General features: G+C 40.3%; 3 protein-coding genes across 7 annotated transcripts in view; 2 read left to right on the forward strand and 1 right to left on the reverse strand.

Moving 5' to 3' along the window:
* Positions 1 to 6,290, forward strand: part of LOC118938482 (NLR family CARD domain-containing protein 3-like) — a 201,798-nt gene extending 195,508 nt beyond the window's left edge. For 2 of the 5 annotated variants that reach the window (XM_090197845.1, XM_090197844.1), the window contains 5 exons: positions 304 to 2,074; positions 2,330 to 2,503; positions 4,364 to 4,537; positions 5,285 to 5,331; positions 5,617 to 6,290. In XM_090197845.1, the coding sequence (XP_090053971.1) occupies positions 304 to 2,074; positions 2,330 to 2,503; positions 4,364 to 4,537; positions 5,285 to 5,331; positions 5,617 to 6,152 (2,702 nt within the window). In that variant the 3' untranslated portion in view covers positions 6,153 to 6,290. Of the gene's footprint in view, positions 1 to 303; positions 2,079 to 2,329; positions 2,504 to 4,363; positions 4,538 to 5,284; positions 5,332 to 5,616 lie in introns of those variants that run through there. The other 3 variants (XM_090197846.1, XM_090197847.1, XM_090197848.1) reach the window with 3 other exon arrangements.
* LOC118937847 (NLR family CARD domain-containing protein 3-like) overlaps positions 1 to 23,197 on the reverse strand; it is a 527,060-nt gene that overhangs the window by 289,721 nt on the left and 214,142 nt on the right. The window lies entirely within an intron of this gene.
* Positions 1 to 23,197, forward strand: part of LOC118937840 (NLR family CARD domain-containing protein 3-like) — a 201,525-nt gene that overhangs the window by 8,398 nt on the left and 169,930 nt on the right. The window lies entirely within an intron of this gene.

Below are 23,197 nucleotides of genomic sequence, written 5' to 3' on the forward strand. Positions count from 1 at the left end.
TAAAGTAGCTGTGTAACTCAATGATATTGTAGCAGCCTTAACACAACACCAAGTGACCTCATCAAGTAGCAGCAGGGATGTGTTGTGTTGATAATTTAGAGAGAGAGAGAACATAAATAATACCATCAATAATACCAATAATAATATAATCAGTCACACCAGTCTGTAATGCATTATGAAAACATTTACACATTTATACAGTCTGTTAAAAGAGTACATTATTATAATGTAAAACTTTATAACAGTCCTACAATACTGTAGGCATTAAAACAGTAATATTAATATCCTCTGTGTTATTTCTAGATTCAGATGAGCTCGCTGTGATTTGCCAACGTGAACTCAAATCTAATCTAAAGAAGAAGTTTCAATGTGTATTTGAGGGGATCGCTCAACAAGGAAACCCAACACTTCTCAATAAGATCTACACAGAGCTCTACATCACAGAGGGTGGAACAGGAGAGGTCAATAATGAACATGAGCTGAGACAGATTGAGACAACAACCAGGAAACAAGCAAGACCAGAGACTGCAATCAAATGTAACGACATCTTCAAACCCTTAACTGGACAAGACAAACTTATCAGAACTGTGCTGACAAAGGGAGTCGCTGGCATTGGAAAAACAGTCTCTGTGCAGAAGTTCATTCTGGACTGGGCTGAAGGAAAAGCAAATCAGGATGTCCAATTTGTATTTTCATTCCCTTTTAGGGAGCTGAATTTGATGAAAGAGGACAAACACACTTTCATTGAACTTCTCAATCACTTCTCAATGGAAACCAAACAATCAGGAATCTCCATCTACAACAAGTACAAAGTTCTGTTCATCTTTGATGGTCTGGATGAGTGCCGACTGCCCCTAGACTTCCAGAAGAACAAGATCTGTTGGGACGTCACAGAGTCAACCTCAGTGGATGTTCTGCTGACAAATCTCATCAAGGGAAATCTGCTTCCCTCTGCTCTCATTTGGATAACTACCCGACCTGCAGCAGCCAATAAGATCCCTTCATGGTGTGTTGACCAGGTAACAGAGGTACGAGGGTTCAATGACCCACAGAAGGAGGAGTACTTCAGGAAGAGATTCAGTGATGAGGACCTGGCCAGCAGAATCATCTCACACATAAAGACATCAAGGAGCCTTCACATCATGTGCCACATTCCAGTCTTCTGTTGGATTTCTGCAACAGTCCTTGAACACATGCTGAAACATAAGAGAGAAGAGATGCCCAAGACACTGACTGAGATGTACACACACCTTGTGGAGTTTCATACCAAACAGAAGAATGAAAAGTATATTGGGAAAGAAGAGACAGGTACACACTGGAATAAAGAGAGCATTCTGTCACTGGGAAAACTGGCTTTTCAACAGCTTGTGAAGGGCAATCTGATTTTCTATGAAGAAGACCTGAAAGAGTCTGGCATTGATGTTAATGAAGCCTCAGTGTACTCAGGATTGTGCACACAGCTCTTTAAAGAGGAATGTGGGCTGTACCAGGACAAGGTGTACTGCTTCGTACATCTGAGCATTCAGGAGTTTCTGGCTGCTGTATATGTGTTCCTCTCATTCATCAACAACAATGAGAATCTAATGAACAAACTGCAAACAAAAAATGAGCCTGAAGTTACTTTCTACAAGAGTGCTGTGGATAAAGCCTTACAAAGTGAGACGGGAAACCTGGACCTTTTCCTCCGCTTCCTTCTGGGCCTCTCACTGGAGTCCAATCAGAAGCACTTACGAGGTCTACTGACAAAGACAAGAAGCAGGTCACAGAGCCACAAAGAAACAGTCGAGTACATCAAGGAGAAGATCGGGGAGGATCTCTCTCCAGAGAGGAGCATCAATCTGTTCCACTGTCTGAATGAACTGAATGACCATTCTCTAGTGGAGGAGATCCAAAGATACCTGAGCTCAGGAAGTCTCTCAAAACCCAACCTGTCACCTGCACAGTGGTCAGCTCTGGTCTTTGTGTTGCTGACTTCAGAAAAGGAGCTGGATGTGTTTGACCTGAAGAAATACTCCAGATCAGAGGAAGGTCTTCTGAGGCTGCTGCCAGTGGTCAAAGCCTCCAGAGCTGCTCTGTGAGTAACTAAAATGACATATAAGAACTAATCATCAGGAAGAAATATGTATTATAATATGTATATCATATTATATTGAAAAACATATTGAATAAATTCATTGATTTTCACATTAGCATAATAATATGACCATACAATTCTAGGAAACAAAAGATTCTTTGAGAAAATTAACCAAATGCATCTACCATGGTCATTCTACACTACTGGTGTTAAATTAACAGTGTGTTTGTGAAGTCATGATGATCTCTTTGTCAGGCTGTCAGACTGTGGAGTCACAGAGGAAGGCTGTGCTTCTCTGGTCTCAGCTCTGGAGTCAAACCCCTCACACCTGAGAGAGCTGGATCTGAGTAACAATGACCTGAAGGATTCAGGAGTGAAGCTGCTCTCTGCTGGACTGGGGAATCCCCACTGTAAACTGGAGACTCTGAGGTCAGTATTATCAGATATGAAAGCACTTTATGTATGTAGTTCTCCCATTTGAAAAAGTCGTAATTAATATAATTTGCAGTTTGTCTTGGTTGTGTTTTAGATGTTTTCCTAATAGAAACTGAATGGTGAATAATGTCAGGTCAGTATTCCTGTAGTTGGTCAACAAGTGATAACTGTTCACCAGATCCACATGTGTTTACCAGACACACATAGTCCACACCATATGTGTTTGGACAGTGAAGCTTACAGTTTTAAATGTGGTGCTCCAGCATTTTGGATTTGAGATATAATGTTTCATATTAAGTGACAGTACAGAATGTCACCTTTTATTTGAGGGTAAAGGTGAGAGGTTAGCATGGTTTGTTGTAGCCTCTGTTATTGATAATGGTGAGAGGTTAGCATGTTTTGTTGTATCCTCTGTTATTGGTAATGGTGAGAGGTTAGCATGTTTTGTTGTATCCTCTGTTATTGGTAATGGTGAGAGGTTAGCATGTTTTGTTGTAGCCTCTGTTATTGGTAGTGGTGAGAGGTTAGTATGTTTTGTTGTAGTCTCTGTTATTGGTAATGGTGAGAGGTTAGCATGTTTTGTTGTAGCCTCTGTTATTGGTAATGGTTAGAGGTTAGCATGTTTTGTTGTATCCTCTGGTATTGGTAATGGTGAGAGGTTAGCATGTTTTGTTGTAGTCTCTGTTATTGGTAATGGTGAGAGGTTAGCATGTTTTGTTGTAGCCTCTGTTATTGGTAATGGTGAGAGGTTAGCATGTTTTGTTGTAGTCTCTGTTATTGGTAATGGTGAGAGGTTAGCATGTTTTGTTGTAGTCTCTGTTATTGGTAATGGTGAGAGGTTAGCATGTTTTGTTGTAGTCTCTGTTATTGGTAATAGTGAGAGGTTAGCATGTTATGTTGTAGCCTCTGTTATTGGTAATGGTGAGAGGTTAACATGTTTTGTTGTAGTCTGTTATTGGTAATGGTGAGAGGTTAGTATGTTTTGTTGTAGTCTCTGTTATTGGTAATGGTGAGAGGTTAGCATGTTTTGTTGTAGTCTCTGTTATTGGTAATGGTGAGAGGTTAGCATGTTTTGTTGTAGTCTCTGTTATTGGTAATGGTGAGAGGTTAGCATGTTTTGTTGTAGTCTCTGTTATTGGTAATGGTGAGAGGTTAGCATGTTTTGTTGTAGTCTCTGTTATTGGTAATGGTGAGAGGTTAGCATGTTTTGTTGTAGTCTCTGTTATTGGTAATGGTGAGAGGTTAGCATGTTTTGTTGTAGTCTCTGTTATTGGTAATGGTGAGAGGTTAGCATGTTATGTTGTAGCCTCTGTTATTGGTAATGGTGAGAGGTTAACATGTTTTGTTGTAGTCTGTTATTGGTAATGGTGAGAGGTTAGTATGTTTTGTTGTAGTCTCTGTTATTGGTAATGGTGAGAGGTTAGCATGTTTTGTTGTATCCTCTGTTATTGGTAATGGTGAGAGGTTAGCATGTTTTGTTGTAGTCTCTGTTATTGGTAATGGTGAGAGGTTAGAATGTTTTGTTGTAGTCTCTGTTATTGGTAATGGTGAGAGGTTAGTATGTTTTGTTGTAGTCTCTGTTATTGGTCATGGTGAGAGGTTAGCATGTTTTGTTGTAGCCTCTTTAACTTTCTCCCTCATTATTATTCATGATTCTTTCATGATTTTTCTTAATCATGGCATCATCAGGATTAATTTATTATTGTTTAGAAACATGTTATCTACTCTCTTAGACAGAAAAGTACTCCACTCATCATCCACCATTTTATTATTGGGCAAAACACAACCAAAACAAACTGCAAATGCAACCAATGCAATACGACAAAAAACATGATATGATTTGACTCTTTGCAGGCTGTCAGGCTGTCTAGTCACAGAGGAAGGCTGTGCTTCTCTGGTCTCAGCTCTGAGGTCAAACCCCTCACACCTGAGAGAGCTGGACCTGAGCTACAATCACCCAGGAGACTCAGGAGTCAGACTGCTCTCTGCTGGACTGGAGGATCCACACTGCAGACTGGAGAAACTCAAGTATGTAGAGGGTTTATGTCAATGTTCATATCAGACATGTTTGACTTATCAGGCTAGTTAAGACAAACATTCTGACCACCACTTAGACAAAGTTATATGATGACTGAGAGTGGCCAGTGTGTGTATCTCCAGTGTGTGTGTCTCCAGTGTGTTTGTGTGTGTGTGTGTCTCCAGTGTGTGTGTGTCTCCAGTGTGTGTGTGTCTCCAGTGTGTGTGTGTGTCTCCAGTGTGTGTGTGTCTCCAGTGTGTGTGTGTGTCTCCAGTGTGTGTTTGTGTGTCTCCTGTGTGTGTGTGTGTGTCTCCAGTGTGTGTGTGTGTCTCCAGTGTGTGTGTGTGTGTGTGTGTGACTCCAGTGTGTGTGTGTATATGTGTGTGTGTGTCACCAGTGTGTGTGTGTGTCACCAGTGTGTGTGTGACTCCAGTGTGTGTGTGTGTATGTGTGTGTGTGTGTGTCTCGTGTGTGTGTGTGTGTCACCAGTGTGTGTGTGTGACTCCAGTGTGTGTGTGTGTATATGTGTGTGTGTGTCACTAGTGTGTGTGTGTGTCACCAGTGTGTGTGTGTGTGTGTGTGTGTGTGTGTGTGTCCATTGTGTTTGTGTTTGTGTCCCCAGTGTGTGTGTGTGTGTCCATTGTGTGTGTGTGTGTGTGTGTGTGTGTGTGTGTGTGTGTGTGTGTGTGTGTGTGTGTGTGTGTGTGTGTTCAGGTGTATCCCTCAATGACTGTCTGTTCTTCTACTTACCGCTACAGTGTGGAACATGGTGGAGAGAACAGAATGAAACCTGGGCTTAGAAAATGTGAGTGTTGACTGATGTGAAGAATATGACTAAGAATAAGTCTTAATTCAAGTTAAGTCCAAGTCAAAGACCACCATCATTACTTACTTGGTTAATTAATGTGAACTAGTGAGTTTTATATTACCATACAGTATAACATATGATCATTCAACAAGTCTCAAGTTACCTTAACTTCTCCTTTTGATACCTAGAAACATCTACATTAAATGAATTAGTGAAAAGTGAGTTAACATTCTAATGTGAATGATGATGATTTCTAATATTGTGTCTGGTTTCATCCATCAGATGTCTGTGATCTCACACTGGACCCAAACACAGTAAACAGACTCCTCTCTCTGTCTGAGGAGAACAGAAAGGTGACATGGAGGACAGAGGAGCAGCCGTATCCTGATCACCCAGAGAGATTTGAGGACTGTAGACAGGTTCTGTGTAGAGAGGGTCTGACTGGGCGCTGTTACTGGGAGGTAGAGTGGAGTGGGGGGGCTGTTATAGGAGTGACATATAAAGGAATCAACAGGAGAGGAAGAGGAGGGGTTAAGGACTGTTTTCTTGGTTGCAATGACAAGTCCTGGATTCTGAACTGCTCTGACAACAGTTACTCTGCCAGGCACAATAATAAACCCACTACCATAGACGTCTGCCCCTCCAGCCCCCACAGAGTAGGAGTGTATCTGGACTGGCCAGCTGGCACTCTGTCCTTCTATAGAGCCTCCTCTGACACACTGACCCACCTGAACACATTCACCTCCACATTCACTGAGCCCCTCTATCCAGGGTTTTGGGTTTGGTGTTTTGCCGACTCAGTGTCCCTCTGTCAGTGATACACACACACACTGGACAAACACACACACACGCACACACACACACACACACTGGACAAACACACACGCACACACACACTGGGCAAACAAACACTGGACAAACAGACACACCTGCTGGACACACACACTAGATACACACACACACTGGACACACACACACACACACACACACACACACTGGACTCACAGACACACGCTGGACACACAAATACACACTGGACGCACACACACACACTGGACAAACACACACACACCTGCTGGACACACACTTGACACACACACACTCACACTGGACACACACACACACCTGCTGGACACACACACTAGATACACACACACACTGGACAAACACACACACACACTGGACAAACAAACACTGGACAAACACACACACCTGCTGGACACACACACTAGATACACACACACACTGGGGACACACACACACACACACACACACACACTGGACTCACAGACACACGCTGGACACACACACACACACACTGGACGCACACACACACACTGGACAAACACACACACACCTGCTGGACACACACTTGACACACACACACTCACACTGGACACACACACACACCTGCTGGACACACACACTAGATACACACACACACTGGACAAACACACACACACACACACACACACAAGCACACACTGGACTCACCGACACACACTGGACACACACACACACTGGACAAACACACACACTGGACAAATACACACACACACAAACACAGTGGACATACACACACACACACACTAGACAAATACACACACACACTGGACACACACACACACATACACACACTGGACTCACAGACACACACACACACACACACACACACATACACAGACACACACACACACACACACACTGGACAAATACACACACACACAAACACAGTGGACACACACACACACACACACACACTAGACAAATACACACACACACTGGACACACACACACACACATACACACACTGGACTCACAGACACACACACACACACACACACACACATACACAGACACACACACACACACACACACACACACACACACACACACACAGGACAAATACACACACACTAGACAAACACACACACACAAACACAGTGGACACACACACACACACTGGACACACACACTGGACACACAGACACACACTGGACACACACACACACTGGACAAATACACACACACACTAGACAAACACACACACAAACACAGTGGACACACACACACTGGATTCACAGACACACACTGGACACAGATACTGGTCACACACACTCACACACACACACTGGTCACACACACTCTGGACACACACACACACACTGGACTCACAGACACACAGTGGACACACACACACACACACACACACTGGACTCACATACTCACACTGGACACACACACACACACAGGACTCACAGACACACTCTGGAAAGACACACACACACACACACTAGATACACACACACACACACACACACACACACACACACACACACAGGACACACACACACACTGGACACACACACACTGGACACACACACACTCTGGACACACACACACTGGACACACACACACTCTGGACACACACACATGCGCGTCTTTCTATAGTTGTGAGGACCTCTTACAATAACACTGTTAAAATACCAATGTGATCATGTGTTGTCTTTTATGTTGAAAAACTAATTATACAATTATATATAATTATATCTGGACATACGCTCCATAGTTGTACAATTATATATAATTATATATGGACATACGCTCCATAGTTGTATAATTATACAAGGATATATTGTACTTTTCATAATAAAACATACTTGAAACAAGAAAAGCCTGTTAATTTTATTTCACCTTAATTGTGAAAACAGTTTGTTTATTGATTTTTACGTTGCCTCCGTCAGGTTGATGATAAGATAAGGTCACTATAGCAACAGAGTGTTGTCATGCAGGGTCACTATAGCAATGTAGTGTTGTGATGCGGTGTCACTACAGCAACATAGTGTTGTGATGCAGGGTCACTATAGCAACGTAGTGTTGTGATACAGGGTCACTATAGCAACAGAGTTCTCTCTGTTCTCTGCTCTCTTTGCTCTCTGCTCCCTCTGCTCTCTCTGTTCGCTGCTCTCTCTCACTCTCTGCTCTCTCTGCTCTCTTTTCTCTGCACTCTCTGCTCTCTCTGCTCTCTCTCACTCTCTGCTCTCTCACTCTCTCACTCTCTCTTTGCTTTCTCAGCCTGCTCTCTGCTCGCTCTCTCTCTGCTCTCTGTTCTCTGCTCTCGCTCTCTCTGCTCCCTCTCTCTCTGCTCTGTCTCTGCCTCTACTCTCTCTGCTCTCTGTTCTCTGCTCTCTCTCTCTCTGCGCTCTGCTCTCTCACTTCCTCTGATCTCTCTGCTCTCTCTCTCTGCTTTCTCTCTCTCCCTCTGCTCTCTCTCTGCTCTCTCTGCCCTCTGCTCTCCCTGATCTGTCTCTCTGCTTGTTGGGAGGAAATTATAGTTGAAATGATTAATTATCATCATTGGATCATTCAGAGATCCTCACTGAACTTCTGGAGAGAGTTTGCTGCACTGAAAGTAAAGGGGCTGAATAATTTTGCACGCCCAATTTTTCAGTTTTTGATTTGTTAAAAAAGTTTGAAATATCCAATAAATGTCGTTCCACTTCATGATTGTGTCCCACTTGTTGTTGATTCTTCACAAAAAAATACAGTTTTATATCTTTATGTTTGAAGCCTGAAATGTGGCAAAAGGTTGCAAAGTTCAAGGGGGCCGAATACTTTCGCAAGGCACTGTATGTTATGGTATGAAATGTATGGGTTGTTGGTTAAGCTGTTACTGAAAATGTAAGTAAAACAGATGCATTGTCTGTACCTTGTGGGAAAGGGAGAAGGAGGGCATATCTTTCAGACAGATTGGAATGTTTGTTTTACGAGGGGAGTAGAAGACATCTCCAGACCTGAAGACACTGCGCTATTGTGTGGATCGGAGAGAGTGTGAGAAACTGATGATGCCATTTTATGTTCTCTCTTTAAAATGTAAGGTTCTTTGTACTTTTGGTCAGTACTCTCTTGTAATAAACGCTGCTACCTGAGTTTAAGACTGGGGCTCTGTCCATTCCTATAATAATAATATGGGTTTTACGATCCCATAGAATGCATTGACAGAGTACTTCATTCTGATTGGGAAATAATACAGAGGAATTTAGAATTCCACTAACACTGCTCTCAGCTCTCTCTGCTCTCTCTCTCTGCTCTCTCTCTCTGCCCTCTCTGTTCTCTCTCTCTGCCCTCTGTGCTCTGCTCTCTCTTTTCACTGCTTTCTCTTTCTGCTCTCTCTTCTCTGCTCTCTTTCTGCTCACTCTCTGCTCTCTCTCTTCTCTCTCAGCCTGCTCTCTGCTCTCTTTCTGCTCTCTGTGCTCTCTCTTTTCTCTGCTCTCTCTCTGCTCTCTCGTCTTTCTCTCTGCCCTCTCTGCTCTCTCTCTCTTTGCTCTCTGCTCTCTCTCTCTGCTCTCTCACTCTTGCTCTCTCACTCTCTTTGCTTTCTCAGCCTGCTCTCTGCTCACTCTCTCTGCCTCCTCTCTCTCTGCTATCTCTCTTCTCTCTATTCTCTGCTCTCTCTCCCTCTGTTCTCTCTGCTCTATGCTCTCTCTCTCTTTCTCCCTCTGCTCTCTCTCTGCTCTCTCTCTTTCTCCCTCTGCTCTCTCTGCTCTCTCTCTGCGCTCTCTCTCTGTTCTCTGCTCTCTGCTCTCTCTGCTCTGCTGCTCTCTCTGCCCTCTGCTCTCTCTCTGCTCTCTTGTCTCTCTGTTTTCTGCTCTCTCTCTGCCTCTGCTCTCTCTGTTCTCTGCTCTCTCTCCCTCTCGTCTCTCTCTCTTTCTCCCTTTGCTCTCTCTGCTCTGCTGCTCTCTATTTTATCTGCTCTCTCTGCTCTCTGCTCTTCCTTTAAGCAAACAGCTGGAGGCAGGGCTTTCTCCTATAGAGCTCCATTTTTATGGAACGGTCTGCCTACCCATGTCAGAGACGCAAACTCGGTCTCAACCTTTAAGTCTCTACTGAAGACTCATCTCTTCAGTGGGTCATATGATTGAGTGTAGTCGGATGTCCTGTAGTCGGGTGTCCTCGGAGTGGGCCACAGTGTCTCCTGACCCCTCCTGTCTCAGCCTCCAGTATTTATGCTGCAGTAGTTTATGTGTCGGGGGGCTAGGGTCAGTTTTTATATCTGGAGTACTTCTCCTGTCCTATTTGGTGTCCTGTCTGAATCTAAGTGTGCGTTCTCTAATTCTCTCCTTCTCTCTTTCTCTCTCTCGGAGGACCTGAGCCCTAGGACCATGCCCCAGGACTACCTGACATGATGACTCCTTGCTGTCCCCAGTCCACCTGGCTGTGCTGCTGCTCCAGTTTCAACTGTTCTGCTTTATTATTCGACCATGCTGGTCATTTATGAACATTTGAACATCTTGGCCATGTTCTGTTATAATGTCCACCCGGCACAGCCAGAAGAGGACTGGCCATCCCACATATGCTCTCTCTAATTCTCTCTTTCTTTCTCTCTCTCGGAGGACCTGAGCCCTAGGACCATGCCCCAGGAATACCTGACATGATGACTCCTTGCTGTCCCCAGTCCACCTGGCTGTGCTGCTGCTCCAGTATCAACTGTTCTGCCTTATTATTATTCGACCATGCTGGTCATTTATGAACATTTGAACATCTTGACCATGTTTTGTTATAATCTCCACCCGGCACAGCCAGAAGAGGACTGGCCACCCCACATAGCCTGGTTCCTCTCTAGGTTTCTTCCTAGGTTTTGGCCTTTCTAGGGAGTTTTTCCTAGCCACCGTGCTTCTACACCTGCATTGCTTGCTGTTTGGGGTTTTAGGCTGGGTTTCTGTACAGCACTTTGAGATATCAGCTGATGTACGAAGGGCTATATAAATAAATTTGATTTGATTTGATTCCTCTCTGCTCTCTCTCTCTCTCCCACACTCTCTGCTCTCTCTCTCTCTCTCTAATGCTCTCTGCCCTCTCTCAGCCTTCTCTCTTCTCTCTGCTCTCTCTCTCTTTTCCCTGCTCTCTGCTCTCTGTGTGCTCTGCTCTCTTCTCTCTCACACACACACTCTGCTCTCTCGCTTCTCTGCTCTCTCTGCTCTCTCTCTCTGCTCTCTTGCTTTCTGCTCTCGTTATCTGCTGTCTCTCTCTATGCTCTCTTCTCTCTGTTCTCTGCTCTCTCTGTTCTCTGCTCTCTCTCTCCCTCTGCTCTCTCTGCTCTCTCTCTCCCTCTGCTGTCTGCTCTCTCTCTTCTCTCTCTTCTCTGCTCTCTCTCTTCTCTCTGCTCTCTCTTCTCTCTGTTCTATGCTCTCTGTTCTCTGCTCTCTCTGCTCTATGCTCTCTCTCTGTTTTCTGCTCTCCCTACCCGCTCTCTCACTCTCTATTATCTCTGCTCTCTCTGCTCTCTTTGATCTCACTCTCTGATCTCTCTCTTTGCTCCCTCTCTCCCACACACTCTGCTCTCTCTCTCTGCTCTCTCTCCCACATTCTCTGCTCTCTCAATCTTAACAGTGGTGCAGTTTGGACAATCACCACTTGATGGCAGTGTTAAACCAGAAGTGATGAAAACAACATCACTGCAGAGAGAGAGAGAGAGAGAGAGAGTCTAATATACTGATATACAGTAACATTCAGAAAGTATTCAGACCCCTTGACTTTTTCCACATTTTGTCACGTTACAGCCTTATTCTAAAATGGATTAAATGTGTTTTTCCCCTCATCAATCTACACACAATAACCCAGAATTACAAAGCAAAAACTGTTTATTTTATGTGTGAACATTTTAATTAAAAAAAACGTAGATATCACATTTACATAAATATTCAGACCCTTTACTCAGTACTTTGTTGAAGCACATTTGGCAATGATTACAACCTTGAGTCTTCTTGGGTATGATGCTACAAGCTTGGCACACCTGTATTTGGGGAGTTTCTCCCATTCTTCTCTGCAGATCCTCTCAAGCTCTCTCAGGTTGGATGGGGAGCGTTGCTTCGCTGCACAGCTATTTTCACGACTCTCCAGAGATGTTTGATCGGGTTCAAGTCTGGGCTTTGGATTGGCCACTCAAAGGCATTCAGAGACTTGTCCAGAAGCCACTACTGCATCGTCTTGGCTGTGTGCTTAGGGTCGTTGTCCTGTTGGAAGGTGAAACTTTACCCCAGTCTGAGGTCCTGAAAGCTCTGGAGCAGGTTTTCATCAAGGATCTCTCTGTACTTTGCTCTGTTCATCTTACCCGTAATCCCGATTAGTCTCCCAGTCCCTGCAGCTGAAAAACATCCTCACAGCATGATGCTGCCACCACCATACTTCATCGTAGGGATGGTGCCAGGTTACCTCCAGATGTGATGCTTAGCATTCAGTTTGCTTAGCAAACCAGTTAAATCTTGGTTTCAAAAGACCAGAGAATCTTGTTTCTCATGGTCTGAGAGTCCTTTAGGTGCCTTTTGGCAAACTCCAAGCGGACTGTCATGTGCCTTTGACGGAGGACTGGCTTCCATCTGGCCACTCTACCATAAAGGCCTGATTGGTGGAGTGCTGCAGAGATGGTTGTCCTTCTGGAAGGTTCTCCAATCTCCCATCGGGTTCTTGGTCACCTCCCTGGCCAAGGCCCTTCTCCACTAATTGCTCAGTTTCACAGAGCGGCCAGCTTCAGGAAGAGTCTTGGAGGTTCCTAACGACTTCCTTTTCAGAATGATGGAGACCACTGTGTTCTTGGGGACCTTCAATGCTGCATAATTATTTTGGTACCCTTTCCCAGATCTGTGCCTCACACACAGTGTCCTGTAGGCCAATGTACTTCCATATACACCCCCCATCTACTACTGCCACTATATATATATATATATATATATATATATATATATATATATATATATATATATATATATATATATATATATATATATAGACCACCTGATAGAACCCAGGTCTCATCTCTCTATCAGTACTAGCCACTACAATTGCTACTATATACAGTGCCTTGCGAAAGTATTCGGCCCCCTTGAACTTTGCGACCTTTTGCCACATTTCAGGCTTCAAACATAAAGATATAAAAGTGTATTTTTTTGTGAAGAATCAACAACAAGTGGGACACAATCATGAAGTGGAACGACATTTATTGGATATTTCAAACTTTTTTAACAAATCAAAAAATGAAAAATTGGGCGTGCAAAATTATTCAGCCCCTTCATCACCATTCCATCACCATTCCATCACCATTCCATCACCATTCCATCATCATTCCATTACCATTCCATTACCATTCCATCACCATTCCACTACCATTCCATCACCATTCCATCACCATTCCATCACCATTCCACTACCATTCCATCACCATTCCATCACCATTCCATTACCATTCCATCACGATTCCATTACCATTCCATCACCATTCCATCACCATTCCACCACCATTCCATCACCATTCCATTACCATTCCATCACCATTCCATCACCATTCCACTACCATTCCATTACCATTCAATCACCATTCCATCACCATTCCATCACCATTCTGTTACCATTCCACTACCATTCCATTACCATTCCATCACCATTCCATCACCATTCCATTACCATTCCATCACCATTCCATCACCATTCCATTACCATTCCATTACCATTCCATTACCATTCCATCACCATTCCATTGCCATTCCACCACCATTCCATCACCAATCCATTACCATTCCATCACCATTCCATCACCATTCCACTACCATTCCATTACCATTCAATCACCATTCCATCACCATTCCATCACCATTCCATCACCATTCTGTTACCATTCCACTACCATTCCATTACCATTCCATCACCATTCCATCACCATTCCATTACCATTCCATCACCATTCCATTACCATTCCATTACCATTCCATAAACATTCCATCACCATTCCATTGCCATTCCACCACCATTACATCACCATTCCATCACCATTCCATCACCATTCCATCACCATTCCATTACCATTCCATTACCATTTCATCACCATTCCACTACCATTCCATCACCATTCCATCACCATTCCATTACCATTCCATCACCATTCCACTACCATTCCATCACCATTCCATTACCATTCCATCACCATTCCATCACCATTCCATTACCATTCCATCACCATTCCACCACCATTCCATCACCATTCCATCACCATTCCATTACCATTCCATCACCATTCCATCACCATTCCATCACCATTCCACTACCATTCCATTACCATTCCATCACCATTCCATCACCATTCCATCACCATTCCATCACCATTCTGTTACCATTCCACTACCATTCCATTACCATTCCATCACCATTCCATCACCATTCCATCACCATTCCATTACCATTCCATCACCATTCCATTTCCATTCCATCACCATTCCATCACCATTCCACTACCATTCCATCACCATTCCACCACCATTCCATCACCATTCCATCACCATTCCATCACCATTCCATTACCATTCCATCACCATTCAATCACCATTCCATCACCATTCCATCACCATTCCATCACCATTCCATTACCATTCCACCACCATTCCACCACCATTCCTTCACCATTCCATCCACTTCCACAGTTCTTTACTAAAAACAATATATATTATTACTGTGTAAAACCTAGCAGTACTACTGATTTCTCTGAGAGTGAGGCAGATATATATTATTACTGTGTAAAACCTAGCAGTACTACTGATTTCACTGATAGTGAGGCAGATATATATTATTACTGTGTAAAACCTAGCAGTACTACTGATTTCTCTGAGAGTGAGGCAGATATATATTATTACTGTATAAAACCTAGCAGTACTACTGATTTCTCTGAGAGTGAGGCAGATATATATTATTACTGTGTAAAACCTAGCAGTACTACTGATTTCACTGATAGTGAGGCAGATATATATTATTACTGTGTAAAACCTAGCAGTACTACTGATTTCTCTGAGAGTGAGGCAGATATATATTATTACTGTGTAAAACCTAGCAGTACTACTGATTTCTCTGAGAGTCAGGCAGATATATATTATTACTGTGTAAAACCTAGCAGTACTACTGATTTCACTGAGAGTGAGGCAGATATATATTATTACTGTGTAAAACTTAGCAGTACTACTGATTTATCTGAGAGTGAGACAGATATATGTTATTACTGTATAAAACCTAGCAGTACTATTGATTTCACTGAGAGTGGGGCAGATATATATTATTACTGTGTAAAACCTAGCAGTACTACTGATTTCACTGATAGTGAGGCAGATATATATTATTACTGTGTAAAACCTAGCAGTACTACTGATTTCTCTGAGAGTGAGGCAGATATATATTATTACTGTGTAAAACCTAGCGGTACTACTGATTTCTCTGAGAGTGAGACAGATATATATTATTACTGTGTAAAACCTAGCAGTACTACTGATTTCTCTGAGAGTGAGGCAGATATATATTATTACTGTGTAAAACCTAGCAGTACTACTGATTTCTCTGAGAGTGAGGCAGATATATATTATTACTGTGTAAAACCTAGCAGTATTACTGATTTCTCTGAGAGTGAGGCAGATATATATTATTACTGTATAAAACCTAGCAGTACTACTGATTTCTCTGAGAGTGAGGCAGATATATATTATTACTGTGTAAAACCTAGCAGTACTACTGATTTCTCTGAGAGTGGGGCAGATATATATTATTACTGTGTAAAACCTAGCAGTTCTACTGATTTCTCTGAGAGTGGGGCAGATATATATTATTACTGTGTAAAACCTAGCAGTACTACTGATTTCTCTGAGAGTGAGGCAGATATATATTATTACTGTATAAAACCTAGCAGTACTACTGATTTCTCTGAGAGTGAGGCAGATATATATTATTACTGTGTAAAACCTAGCAGTACTACTGATTTCTCTGAGAGTGAGGCAGATATATATTATTACTGTGTAAAACCTAGCAGTACTACTGATTTCTCTGAGAGTGAGGAGGATATATATTATTACTGTGTAAAACCTAGCAGTACTACTGATTTCTCTGAGAGTGAGACAGATATATATCATTACTGTGTAAAACCTAGCAGTACTACTGATTTCACTGAGAGTGAGGCAGATATATATTATTACTGTGTAAAACCTAGCAGTACTACTGATTTCTCTGAGAGTGAGACAGATATATATTATTACTGTATAAAACCTAGCAGTACTACTGATTTCTCTGATAGTGAGGCAGATATATATTATTACTGTGTAAAACCTAGCAGTACTACTGATTTCTCTGAGAGTGAGGCAGATATATATTATTACTGTGTAAAACCTAGCAGTACTACTGATTTCTCTGAGAGTGAGACAGATATATATTATTACTGTGTAAAACCTAGCAGTACTACTGATTTCTCTGAGAGTGAGGCAGATATATATTATTACTGTGTAAAACCTAGCAGTACTACTGATTTCTCTGAGAGTGAGGCAGATATATATTATTACTGTGTAAAACCTAGCAGTACTACTGATTTCTCTGAGAGTGAGACAGATATATATTATTACTGTGTAAAACCTAGCAGTACTACTGATTTCTCTGAGAGTGAGACAGATATATATTATTACTGTGTAAAACCTAGCAGTACTACTGATTTCACTGAGAGTGAGGCAGATATATATTATTACTGTGTAAAACCTAGCAGTACTACTGATTTCTCTGAGAGTGAGACAGATATATATTATTACTGTGTAAAACCTAGCAGTACTACTGATTTCTCTGAGAGTGAGACAGATATATATTATTACTGTGTAAAACCTAGCAGTACTACTGATTTCACTGAGAATGAGACAGATATATATTATTACTGTGTAAAACCTAGCAGTACTACTGATTTCTCTGAGAGTGAGACAGATATATATTATTACTGTGTAAAACCTAGCAGTACTACTGATTTCTCTGAGAGTGAGACAGATATATATTATTACTGTGTAAAACCTAGCAGTACTACTGATTTCACTGAGAATGAGACAGATATATATTATTACTGTGTAAAACCTAGCAGTACTACTGATTTCTCTGAGAGTGAGACAGATATATATTATTACTGTGTAAAACCTAGCAGTACTACTGATTTCTCTGAGTGAGGCAGATATATATTATTACTGTGTAAAACCTAGCAGTACTACTGATTTCTCTGAGAGTGAGGCAGATATATATTATTACTGTGTAAAACCTAGCAGTACTACTGATTTCTCTGAGAGTGAGGCAGATATATATTATTACTGTGTAAAACCTAGCAGTACTACTGATTTCTCTGAGAGTGAGGCAGATATATATTATTACTGTGTAAAACCTAGCAGTACTACTGATTTCTCTGAGAGTGAGACAGATATATATTATTACTGTGTAAAACCTAGCAGTACTACTGATTTCTCTGAGAGTGAGGCAGATATATATTATTACTGTGTAAAACCTAGCAGTACTACTGATTTCTCTGAGAGTGGGGCAGATATATATTATTACTGTGTAAAACCTAGCAGTACTACTGATTTCTCTGAGAGTGAGGCAGATATATATTATTACTGTGTAAAACCTAGCAGTACTACTGATTTCTCTGAGAGTGAGGCAGATATATATTATTACTGTGTAAAACCTAGCAGTACTACTGATTTCTCTGAGAGTGAGGCAGATATATATTATTACTGTGTAAAACCTAGCAGTACTACTGATTTCTCTGAGAGTGAATCAGATATATATTATTACTGTGTAAAACCTAGCAGTACTACTGATTTCTCTGAGAGTGAGGCAGATATATATTATTACTGTGTAAAACCTAGCAGTACTACTGATTTCACTGAGAATGAGACAGATATATATTATTACTGTGTAAAACCTAGCAGTACTACTGATTTCTCTGAGAGTGGGGCAGATATATATTATTACTGTGTAAAACCTAGCAGTACTACTGATTTCACTGAGAGTGAGGCAGATATATATTATTACTGTGTAAAACCTAGCAGTACTACTGATTTCTCTGAGAGTGGGGCAGATATATATTATTACTGTGTAAAACCTAGCAGTACTACTGATTTCTCTGAGAGTGAGGCAGATATATATTATTACTGTGTAAAACCTAGCAGTACTACTGATTTCTCTGAGAGTGAGGCAGATATATATTATTACTGTGTAAAACCTAGCAGTACTACTGATTTCACTGAGAGTGAGGCAGATATATATTATTACTGTGTAAAACCTAGCAGTACTACTGATTTCTCTGAGAGTGAGACAGATATATATTATTACTGTGTAAAACCTAGCAGTACTACTGATTTCTCTGAGAGTGAGGCAGATATATATTATTACTGTATAAAACCTAGCAGTACTACTGATTTCTCTGAGAGTGGGGCAGATATATATTATTACTGTGTAAAACCTTGCAGTACTACTGATTTCTCTGAGAGTGAGACAGATATATATTATTACTGTGTAAAACCTAGCAGTACTACTGATTTCTCTGAGAGTGAGGCAGATATATATTATTACTGTATAAAACCTAGCAGTACTACTGATTTCTCTGAGAGTGAGGCAGATATATATTATTACTGTGTAAAACCTAGCAGTACTACTGATTTCTCTGAGAGTGAGGCAGATATATATTATTACTGTGTAAAACCTAGCAGTACTACTGATTTCACTGAGAGTGAGGCAGATATATATTATTACTGTGTAAAACCTAGCAGTACTACTGATTTCTCTGAGAGTGAGACAGATATATATTATTACTGTGTAAAACCTAGCAGTACTACTGATTTCACTGAGAATGAGACAGATATATATTATTACTGTGTAAAACCTAGCAGTACTACTGATTTCACTGAGAGTGAGGCAGATATATATTATTACTGTGTAAAACCTAGCAGTACTACTGATTTCTCTGAGAGTGAGGCAGATATATATTATTACTGTGTAAAACCTAGCAGTACTACTGATTTCTCTGAGAGTGAGGCAGATATATATTATTACTGTGTAAAACCTAGCAGTACTACTGATTTCACTGAGAGTGAGGCAGATATATATTATTACTGTGTAAAACCTAGCAGTACTACTGATTTCTCTGAGAGTGAGACAGATATATATTATTACTGTGTAAAACCTAGCAGTACTACTGATTTCACTGAGAATGAGACAGATATATATTATTACTGTGTAAAACCTAGCAGTACTACTGATTTCACTGAGAGTGAGGCAGATATATATTATTACTGTGTAAAACCTAGCAGTACTACTGATTTCTCTGAGAGTGAGGCAGATATATATTATTACTGTGTAAAACCTAGCAGTACTACTGATTTCACTGAGAGTGAGGCAGATATATATTATTACTGTGTAAAACCTAGCAGTACTACTGATTTCTCTGAGAGTGAGACAGATATATATTATTACTGTGTAAAACCTAGCAGTACTACTGATTTCACTGAGAATGAGACAGATATATATTATTACTGTGTAAAACCTAGCAGTACTACTGATTTCTCTGAGAGTGAGGCAGATATATATTATTACTGTGTAAAACCTAGCAGTACTACTGATTTCACTGAGAGTGAGGCAGATATATATTATTACTGTGTAAAACCTAGCAGTACTACTGATTTCTCTGAGAGTGAGACAGATATATATTATTACTGTGTAAAACCTAGCAGTACTACTGATTTCACTGAGAATGAGACAGATATATATTATTACTGTGTAAAACCTAGCAGTACTACTGATTTCTCTGAGAGTGAGGCAGATATATATTATTACTGTGTAAAACCTAGCAGTACTACTGATTTCTCTGAGAGTGAGGCAGATATATATTATTACTGTGTAAAACCTAGCAGTACTACTGATTTCTCTGAGAGTGAGGCAGATATATATTATTACTGTGTAAAACCTAGCAGTACTACTGATTTCTCTGAGAGTGAGACAGATATATATTATTACTGTGTAAAACCTAGCAGTACTACTGATTTCACTGAGAATGAGACAGATATATATTATTACTGTGTAAAACCTAGCAGTACTACTGATTTCTCTGAGAGTGAGGCAGATATATATTATTACTGTGTAAAACCTAGCAGTACTACTGATTTCTCTGAGAGTGAGACAGATATATATTATTACTGTGTAAAACCTAGCAGTACTACTGATTTCACTGAGAGTGAGACAGATATATATTATTACTGTGTAAAACCTAGCAGTACTACTGATTTCTCTGAGAGTGAGGCAGATATATATTATTACTGTGTAAAACCTAGCAGTACTACTGATTTCTCTGAGAATGGGGCAGATATATATTATTACTGTGTAAAACCTAGCAGTACTACTGATTTCACTGAGAGTGAGGCAGATATATATTATTACTGTGTAAAACCTAGCAGTACGACTGATTTCTCTGAGAGTGAGGCAGATATATATTATTACTGTGTAAAACCTAGCAGTACTACTGATTTCTCTGAGAGTGAGGCAGATATATATTATTACTGTGTAAAACCTAGCAGTACTACTGATTTCTCTGAGAGTGAGGCAGATATATATTATTACTGCATAAAACCTAGCAGTACTACTGATTTCTCTGAGAGTGAGGCAGATATATATTATTACTGTGTAAAACCTAGCAGTACTACTGATTTCTCTGAGAGTGAGGCAGATATATATTATTACTGTGTAAAACCTAGCAGTACTACTGATTTCTCTGAGAGTGAGGCAGATATATATTATTACTGCATAAAACCTAGCAGTACTACTGATTTCTCTGAGAGTGAGACAGATATATATTATTACTGTATAAAACCTAGCAGTACTACTGATTTCTCTGAGAATGAGACAGATATATATTATTACTGTATAAAACCTAGCAGTACTACTGATTTCACTGAGAGTGAGACAGATATATATTATTACTGTGTAAAACCTAGCGGTACTACTGATTTCACTGAGAGTGAGGCAGATATATATTATTACTGTGTAAAACCTAGCAGTACTACTGATTTCACTGAGAGTGAGGCAGATATATATTATTACTGTGTAAAACCTAGCAGTACTACTGATTTCTCTGAGAGTGAGACAGATATATATTATTACTGTGTAAAACCTAGCAGTACTACTGATTTCTCTGAGAGTGAGGCAGATATATATTATTACTGTATAAAACCTAGCAGTACTACTGATTTCTCTGAGAGTGAGGCAGATATATATTATTACTGTATAAAACCTAGCAGTACTACTGATTTCTCTGAGAGTGAGACAGATATATATTATTACTGTGTAAAACCTAGCAGTACTACTGATTTCTCTGAGAGTGAGGCAGATATATATTATTACTGTGTAAAACCTAGCAGTACTACTGATTTCTCTGAGAGTGAGGCAGATATATATTATTACTGTGTAAAACCTAGCAGTACTACTGATTTCTCTGAGAGTGAATCAGATATATATTATTACTGTATAAAACCTAGCAGTACTACTGATTTCTCTGAGAGTGAGGCAGATATATATTATTACTGTGTAAAACCTAGCAGTACTACTGATTTCACTGAGAGTGAGGCAGATATATATTATTACTGTGTAAAACCTAGCAGTACTACTGATTTCTCTGAGAGTGAGACAGATATATATTATTACTGTGTAAAACCTAGCAGTACTACTGATTTCTCTGAGAGTGAGGCAGATATATATTATTACTGTGTAAAACCTAGCAGTACTACTGATTTCTCTGAGAGTGAGACAGATATATATTATTACTGTATAAAACCTAGCAGTACTACTGATTTCACTGAGAGTGAGGCAGATATATATTATTACTGTGTAAAACCTAGCAGTACTACTGATTTCTCTGAGAGTGAGGCAGATATATATTATTACTGTGTAAAACCTAGCAGTACTACTGATTTCTCTGAGAGTGAGACAGATATATATTATTACTGTGTAAAACCTAGCAGTACTACTGATTTCTCTGAGAGTGAATCAGATATATATTATTACTGTATAAAACCTAGCAGTACTACTGATTTCTCTGAGAGTGAGGCAGATATATATTATTACTGTATAAAACCTAGCAGTACTACTGATTTCTCTGAGAGTGAGGCAGATATATATTATTACTGTGTAAAACCTAGCAGTACTACTGATTTCTCTGAGAGTGAGGCAGATATATATTATTACTGTGTAAAACCTAGCAGTACTACTGATTTCTCTGAGAGTGAATCAGATATATATTATTACTGTATAAAACCTAGCAGTACTACTGATTTCTCTGAGAGTGAGGCAGATATATATTATTACTGTGTAAAACCTAGCAGTACTACTGATTTCTCTGAGAGTGGGGCAGATATATATTATTACTGTGTAAAACCTAGCAGTACTACTGATTTCACTGAGAGTGAGGCAGATATATATTATTACTGTGTAAAACCTAGCAGTACTACTGATTTCTCTGAGAGTGAGGCAGATATATATTATTACTGTGTAAAACCTAGCAGTACTACTGATTTCTCTGAGAGTGAGGCAGATATATATTATTACTGTGTAAAACCTAGCAGTACTACTGATTTCTCTGAGAGTGAGGCAGATATATATTATTACTGTGTAAAACCTAGCGGTACTACTGATTTCTCTGAGAGTGAGGCAGATATATATTATTACTGTGTAAAACCTAGCAGTACTACTGATTTCTCTGAGAGTGAGACAGATATATATTATTACTGTGTAAAACCTAGCAGTACTACTGATTTCTCTGAGAGTGAGACAGATATATATTATTACTGTGTAAAACCTAGCAGTACTACTGATTTCTCTGAGAGTGAGGCAGATATATATTATTACTGTGTAAAACCTAGCAGTACTACTGATTTCTCTGAGAGTGAGGCAGATATATATTATTACTGTGTAAAACCTAGCAGTACTACTGATTTCTCTGAGAGTGAGACAGATATATATTATTACTGTGTAAAACCTAGCAGTACTACTGATT

This window comes from Oncorhynchus mykiss, chromosome 13 (assembly GCF_057628025.1).
Source record: "Oncorhynchus mykiss isolate SJ-2025 chromosome 13, ASM5762802v1, whole genome shotgun sequence".
Taxonomy (NCBI): Eukaryota; Metazoa; Chordata; class Actinopteri; order Salmoniformes; family Salmonidae; genus Oncorhynchus; species Oncorhynchus mykiss.